The following is an 8,215-nucleotide window of genomic DNA, read 5'->3' as shown; positions in this document are numbered from 1 at the left end:
AAACTGGCGACGATAATAATTATACATATATTATCTGCTAAATATGAACCTACATTAATAAAATAGGTCCGCGGAGCGGACATGCGCCCGCCATGGTGTTGGTAGATGTAACCATAGATGTAACATAGTAACCTTCAGGCATTTAAACCTTGAACAACTTAGCACTGGAGGTCAGTGTGCGTGGGCAATCCTTTCAGTTTCTAATCTTTCCAACATGTGTGGAAGAAGCGATAGTGCTACTTGTTCGAAGTAGCAAAAAATTAAAAAAAAATGCCAAATTTTGCAATTTATCGAAAAAGGGAAAACTGGCTCAACCTCGTACCCAGGGTCTTTTTACCTCCGCTCCTCGGACCACGCTGCGGCGAAGACCCTGGCGTCGGCTGGTCATGTGACTACAATTAAAATTTGTTTACGTGGGAGGGTGGGTGAATTTCGTGGGTGAATTTTCGTTATTGTGTTTATAATTAGTTCAATGCGCCATGTTTCCGAATACAATGTGCGGGGTTTTCCTTTCGTGTTTACAGTTTGCTATACTAAATAGTTTGTATAGTGAGGTGATTTTAAAGCCTAAACAGGTGATTTGCCTAGAAAAAATCTTTTTGAATTTGGATATTATCGCCATCCTGCCGACTGGGTACGGTAAATCGTTGATTTTTTGCCTAATTCCTGCGTTGTTGTTTGCGAAGAAGAACGGTGTCAAATGCCCTGGAGGAAGCATATCATCTATTGTGATCGTTGTTTCGCCTTTGAATGCGCTAATAGAAAACCAAATTTCACGGTTAAGTTCTAGTGGAATTCGAGCGTCTGCTTTGGGGGTAAAAAGCACGACGAAAGATGATGTTGACGACAGCGAAGAGTCGATTTGTGATTTTAGCCTGATCGACAGAGAAAAGTTAGAGGCCGGATACTACAACATTGTGTTTGCGCATCCTGAATCTTTTGTATCGTGTACGTATGGAAGAAAATTGATGCACACAACCCCCTACCAAGAAAACGTTTGTGCCATTGTGGTGGATGAAGCTCACTGTATTTTAAATTGGTGAGTATACACATGTATATAGTTTGTCATTTTATATCAAATTTATATCTGTCTGGATTGATCTCAAAGGTTTAATTGTGCACAAAGATTAGGTAGTTGCACAAAGGTAGTCGCACTATAAATAAGTTGTCAGGCCTGCTGGTTGAATGCCCTTGTTACAATTTTCAATATAGAAGTATTTTAAACTTAGGTATATTCATAATTTACAGGGGTAAAGATTTCAGAGTTGACTATAGCAACTTAGCAGTGTTATGTGCTACATTTGCAAATGTACCTGTCATGGCCATGACAGCCACAGCTACCAAAAGAGACAGGGAAGAAATTAAAAACTCTTTGGACATAAAGGACTGCAGTGAAGTAGTTGGCAATCCTGATCGCAGAAACATAATGTATGAGAAACATTTTAGAGTTGGTTCTGATATAGATTCTCTCACAAGTATTCTTACTCCCATGGCACAAGGCTTGCTGGAGAAAAATATATGTTACCCCTTGACTATCATATACATTCCACTAAGATGGTGTGGGTTTGCATACAAGATTTTTGAATCTGTTTTGGGTATTAATCAATATCACCCGAAAGGATCTAGGCAAACACCAGAGAACAGATTGTTTGCCCAATTCCACTCACCTCAGACAACAGAAATGAAAGATATGATCCTAAAACAGTTGTGCTCTTCCCAAAGTACTGTTAGAGTCATATTTGCCACAGTAGCCCTGGGTATGGGTATTGATATTAGAGGTATACGATGTATTGTTCACATCACCCCACCATATACCATCCAAGCATACTTCCAGGAAACTGGTAGAGCGGGGAGGGATGGACAACCTGCAACTGCTGTGCTGTACTACAACAATCGGGATATAGCAAAAAACAAGCCTGGAATGCAAGAAGCTGTCAGACGTTTTTGCAAAACTAAAGGTGAATGCCTTAGGCATGTTTTGCTGTCTTTATTGGACACAGACAAAAAGTATTTCCCACTTGTTACACCTAAACATCTTTGCTGTGATGTTGGTATGTTAGAGTGTGAATGCAGCTCTTGCATGAAATAGTTTTTTTACTCTAGAAACACTTTTCTTGAAACTGTTCTTGGTTAATGAAAACATTGAAAACTGTTCTTGGTTAATGAAAACAAGATTGAACAAAGTTATACTGCACTTTTCATAAAACTGTTATCAACAACTTTTGTAATAATAACCTTTTATAAGTTCAATCCTTTTTGTTAGCCATAAAAATTTTGGGTGTTTTCACCTGTGTTATTGCACACTTTTTCAAACTAGTTCATAATTATGTACAAATATATTGTGGTGTCATGTTCATATTTCACATAATTCAATATTCAATTAAAAAAACAATACTATTTACAATTTATTTACATAATACTATTTTTATCAAGTGCAAATTTATTTACAAACAACCTAGATATGAAACGTTTAGCTTCAAATATCAGTGCACCATAGAAATATTAGTTATGTACAGATATTACTTCCATGCAATGGGCATGTTACAAAGTTAAAAAGCTTGTTTATGCATTTTAGACTGGGAATTATACTATTTGTACAGTAGAAGGTTGCCACTTCACTAGATTCTACTTAATTTGAATAGATTTTAGGTAAATTAGCTTGTAGGTACACCACATAAGTATTTAAAACTGTAAAGCTTTTGGTCTGTTAACCCAGGCCTTCATCAGTGCAATATGAATGATATATTGCACCGATGAAAGCCTGGGTTAATGGACTAAAAGCTTTTCAGTATTAAATGCTTATATGTGGTGTACCTACAAACTAATTTACTTATTTGATGTCACCATGCAAACAAACAAGAATAGTATAAATAGATTTTACTTGTCAAACTTGACAAGGTTTAGATCATTCTTCATCTTTTCAGCCTAACCCCCATGCATTTAGTAGCCCCTATCATCAGTAGCTCCCATGAAGTGGCACACTGCCCCCCCCCCCATGCACCCTATTTTATTTGACTGCAGTCCACTGTTCAGTGACTAACATGAAAGCTTCTATTGGCTTCTAAAAACCCCTTTTATTGGTTGGTTTCTTCATCATCAGTCTCACGTTCCTCAGGTGATTGTGTAGGAAAGTGTACCGAAATGTTTTTCTGATGTCTCTGCAGCCATTCACAGAACTTTTTCTCATCCAAGTTATTGAGTGGGTTGGATGAAATTCCTACAAAGGATTTATGGGATCTACCAGGTGTTTGCTTAAATGGCTTTATCTTCCTTAAATCAGCAAGGATCTTGTTTTCATCTTCGATAGAGGACCTGTGGGAGTGGGCTGATGCCTTTGCCTTAATCAATGCCTGGCTTTCATACACATCAACAATCTTGTGAACACCTCCAGCTGCCCTGCTAACCCTTTCAATTGCTTTCGTAGTCTTATTTGCTCCCATTAAGCTGATAAGTCCTTTGATATCTTTGTTTCTGTTTTCCTGCAGCAGATCTATCTCAATGTTTTTGTTTTTTCCACCCTTCCAATTTGCCAGTGCAGCCCATTTGCACAGATGTGCTTCAGCAGGGGACAGCAATACAGCATTCTGAATAGTATTAACTAACATCTCAATTGCATATGAATTATATCCAGAAACAGATGAGAAGTAAAACAACATCTGTTTCTGAACTAATGCAAGATGCTCACCATTCCCTGATGCTACAGCATCTTTGCAATCTAATAGCACCATGAATGACTTGATAAGATTTATGGAGTAATTAAATACACCATCTGATATGTCATCATCATTGTCATCATCACCTGACATGTCTTCATCATCACTGTGTTCCATAGTTTGATTAAGAAATTGGTAAAGGAACTTGTCCAACACTGCATGTACGTGGGCTTTTTTCTCTTCATCTGTCAAGTCATTGGGAGGAAGGGGATTATTTTCCTTTGGTGACTCATCAACATTATCCATCTCAAAGAATGCAAGCAGAGCTTCAATGATGTAGCAATTGCCAACACTCATAAAAAGTTGCTCGCAGTCTTCAAAATGTTTAACATCAATGGTCACATTTCGTCTATTTAGCACCTCCCGGAAATACCTCAGTGTACCACTCTCTCTGCCCGAGTTCTTGTACAGTCTTTTGAAGATCGACTATGAAATGTAAGTGTAAAATTTTATGTATGACTAATAACAAAAAGTTCAATTTTCTCAGACATTCATTTATACAAGTTCTGATGTTTTAAACCTATAGTGGGAGTTGTAATAAAACCCACACCTTGCTAATATTTTTATTGGAATGATTCATTTTATAATCAGCATTTAAGCAAATCACAAGTCTTATGAAATCCCCAGGGGTATATACTATATTCTGTTACAATAATTTGAAACTTACTATCCAAGTCAGAAGAAGCACATGAAACCAGTTTGCTTTAATAAAAAATATATTAACATTACCTTCAAAAAACTTCTCTTAGTATGCCATCCAACAATACGGTATGGATACAAATGATCCAAACGTTGCTTAGCTGTATGGCACCCAGAGCGAAGATCTCGTGCTCCAGCAAATCGAACTCTTGTTAATTCATCACCAAAGCAAGGAATTTTAATGCCACTCAATGGATCTTCATCTGATGGCACAGGTGGTATGTGTGCTCTTGGTTGATCTGGTCTTGTAGCGACTTCTACTGGGGTGTTAGATTTTGAAGACTGGGGAACTTTACAATAACCACTTGCATAATAGACCTCGTGTGTCCATTCTTCAAGTTGGTCCAAGACATCAACACAATCACTATACTTCTTTTCGTCCTTCATTAATACTGGAAGGGTCATGATTTCCGACCTTTGAGAGGTAACAGCTGAATGTTCATGTTCTAGAGCAAGTTCGTCAGATATATAAGATCTCAGATTGGAGAATTTTGGGAACTTTTCAATCAAAATTCTTGCTACAAGCATTCGGTATCGACTGTGGATACTTTGCATTTCACTGTCACTTATCCTAACAATTTCCCGAAAGTTGCAAGTCTTGACATCCATCTGTGGGCCATTGTCTGGCAAATGATCACTTGGAATCCTGGTGAACACCATACTGGTTGCTACTGCATGAATGCTCTTGTTTTGATGATGTTCCCTCATATCATGAACCCTTTCTTCCCAGTCAATGTTGTCAACGACATAAACAAACTTCATACCTGCATTGGTTAAGATTAAGTTAGTTTAGTTAAGTTTTAGTTACCCGAGTAGCCATTTGGTCATCTAATTTATTTATATTCTAAAATACAGAATCTGATCTGTTAACAGCTAAATCAGAAGAGTGAATAAACTAGTCAACATGCAAATATATAATTATATGGATAGCAATTGACGACAGTATGACATGATTGACTCAGCCCACACAATATGGGAATCCAGTTAGACATTGGCTCCTGGAAACAAGGATTACCATCAGATTGCAATTATTGTGTGACATATTATACCGGTATATAATATATTATATATATGCCAGATTATTTCTTTTTATTACCTGATTTTACCAGCTCAACAGCATGATCCAAAAAATGCTTTCCGATATCATCATACACAACATACTTTTTTGAGGAACTTAGGCATACCCCATATTTATTAAGTCGATCAATAAGCTAAAAGAAGAAATATATAATATATGAGATATTGAGCAAACCTATATCACTGCAGTCAATTTATACAGGACATACATTTGTTGTTGCTTTTCCTTGGACCAAAATAACAGTGTTTATCCGCTGGATCCTGCTCAACTCATGACATCTCAGGAACATAATGGTGGCATACACCAAACATAAAGGTGGTAGCTTCTTTCCAGGATTAGTTATATCACAATCAAGCAAGGTTGATAAGATTTTGGCAACAGTCGGGCATCTGGTGGTTAGCTCGCTTACAACCTCATCCATCCAATTTTCCTGGCACAAACCTGCATATGTCCTTTTACGCAAGACTGATGGTGGGTCTCTCCTTGCAACATTCACCATTTCACTTTCAGCCATCTCCAATACATTAACCTCTTTCAAGGGAGTTACATTCTATAATAAATATAATATGCAATCTTAAAACAATTATAAAAAGATATATTGCTGCAGAAAATGATGGGGAGTTTGGGGTAATTAAAGGCAATGTGTAAAAGTTATGTAAAACTACTGTATGCATGGTCACAGCATAAACTGAATCTTACATTGAATCTTATATTTTATTTCATCACAAAATATTGTATGTTTTACTAAAAAATATTAAAAATTAACTCGTAAAAACCTTGCCTTTATTGTCTCAACATTAAACAATGCCACCAACAATAGCAAAAAAGACCCTGCCCATATGGATATATAATTTATTATCTCAAATTACAGAATACATGTGCTGATTTGCATACTGAATATTAAAATCGTATATATTTTAGCATATTTCCCGCAGATATTTTTTATTAAATGTATCTGAAAAGAAAATATTTTAACACAGCAGAATATATATTCAATTGCGTATTTACCTCTATATCAGCATTCGAACTGGACGTACCAAAAGACGAAATCAAAGAGGTTCTCAAAGAAGGATTTAAACGGGATTTTGGCTCCCTGGAAATCGATGGCGAGACATCAATACATCGTTTAACTCGTGTGTTAGCCGGCTGACGTTTTAGGAAGACCTCCTGTGTTTCTGAAATAACTTTCTGAAACTCCAAACAGTTCTTAAGTCTGCGCTCACATGGTCTACACACTTGACGGGGCAGATTTGGATCCGGAGCAATATTGCGGCCATACAATTGTTCGGCGATTTTCAACAATGCCCGATTTGTTGGCTTAAAAATATCTTTGCGATGGCTCGCGTCACCAATAGAACGACAAAGTCGACAAGACGCTGGGTCAATACAACTAGAAACGGACGCTGGATACAATTTCTTTGGTGTTTCTCTCAAAGCCATACCGAGCAAATGACATTTGAAGCTTTGCAAGATGCAAATGCTCATGCTATTGTAATTTGATATGTAATTTGATCTTATGACCAGAAAAAATGCTATATTGCATGTTATTTCCTCCATTTTTCCGCGTTATTTCATTACAGTTTCTCTTCGCTCCTTTGTCAAAATTACTCTAGAGACAATCATACTACGCACATACCCACCCTAAACGGTTTTATGAGAAAAATCCCAGATTCTGGGATTCACGTGACCAGCCGACGCCAGGGTAATTTCGCAGCGGGCGGTCTCTCCCTATAACACAGCGAAATTACCCTGGGTACGAGGTTGAAACTGGCTGTGTGCGATTGTTATTGAGCTTTGTCTCAGCCGTCTGACATCCTGTATTTGACTGTAAACTATTGCCGTCAAGGACATTGCAACACATTGCTTTCCAGCATTTTGTCGAAATCTAATTCGGCAACCCTGGCTAAAATCAGCACATATGGTCTCAGAAGGATTGACAACATCATTCACATTGGGTCCTGGATTTGTTTCAACATCATTTTATAGTCTTAATAACTGAGGCACATAGACTTGGTGATAACAAACTATCTTAATAAACCAAACAACAGCCTCATTAGATTTTCTGTAATTCTCATTTATTTGTTTTAATGTTGGGAAATAAAATACAGTTAGATAAAACTGCATCAACATGGTGTTCCAAAATGCACCTGAAAGACGCTTAGCCGCATCTCTCTGTCTGAGAAAACTCACATGAACACCTGCTCTGGCTCTATATTGTTCAATTGTTATCCCCATACTGATACTGTAGTTTCTTTGATATTTTATGCAATACACTTCACAAAAAATTATTCACTCTGGGTTTTCTGATAGGATTTCTTATTATTTCACGATAATTCAAGATAATTCAATGTAATTCACTCAAAATCACTCAAATTCACTCAAAATCACGATAGTTCACGATAAATCTCAATAAATCTTTTAAAAGATTGTGATACAACACACAATTTGCCTGACCAGTGGCTTGGGTCAGTGCAAACACAAGTTTTTACACAAGATGTTTCTCTGAAACAAACAACACAACCTCAGCGAGGTCGTAGAAGCTGAAAGAAAGAAATGAAGAAAGCCATCATCGATAATATTCCATCACTTGTAATACATACTCATACACATCGCAGACAGAACATCTGCCTGCAAGTACAAGTACAAGTACGCACAAGACAACTAGACAAGGTAAAAAGTTGCGACTCGATCGCTGGGATATTACAGAAGATGCTACTATAGAAGA

The 8,215-nt window shown here is 37.2% G+C and overlaps 2 protein-coding genes across 2 annotated transcripts; one reads left to right on the top strand and one right to left on the bottom strand.

Moving 5' to 3' along the window:
* Nucleotides 1–425: 425 nt before the first annotated feature.
* On the top strand, nt 426–2,259 carry LOC114527409 (ATP-dependent DNA helicase RecQ-like). Its single transcript, XM_028549035.1, has 2 exons — nt 426–1,039; nt 1,249–2,259. The coding sequence occupies exons 1-2, from the start codon at nt 480–482 to the stop codon at nt 2,087–2,089; spliced, it is 1,401 nt and encodes a 466-aa protein (XP_028404836.1). The 5' UTR covers nt 426–479; the 3' UTR covers nt 2,090–2,259.
* An 815-nt stretch (nt 2,260–3,074) lies between these two features.
* Nucleotides 3,075–7,237, bottom strand: LOC114527373. The gene is made up of 5 exons (XM_028549005.1): nt 6,499–7,237; nt 5,699–6,040; nt 5,509–5,623; nt 4,443–5,176; nt 3,075–4,139 (listed from the first exon to the last, which is right to left on the bottom strand). The coding sequence occupies exons 1-5, from the start codon at nt 7,045–7,047 to the stop codon at nt 3,075–3,077; spliced, it is 2,805 nt and encodes a 934-aa protein (XP_028404806.1). The 5' UTR covers nt 7,048–7,237.
* Between the last annotated feature and the right edge of the window lie 978 nt (nt 7,238–8,215).

This window comes from Dendronephthya gigantea, unplaced genomic scaffold (assembly GCF_004324835.1).
Source record: "Dendronephthya gigantea isolate DGI-Jeju-01 unplaced genomic scaffold, DenGig_1.0 000044F, whole genome shotgun sequence".
NCBI lineage: Eukaryota > Metazoa > Cnidaria > Anthozoa > Malacalcyonacea > Nephtheidae > Dendronephthya > Dendronephthya gigantea.
This window is presented reverse-complemented; position numbering and strand designations above follow the sequence as displayed.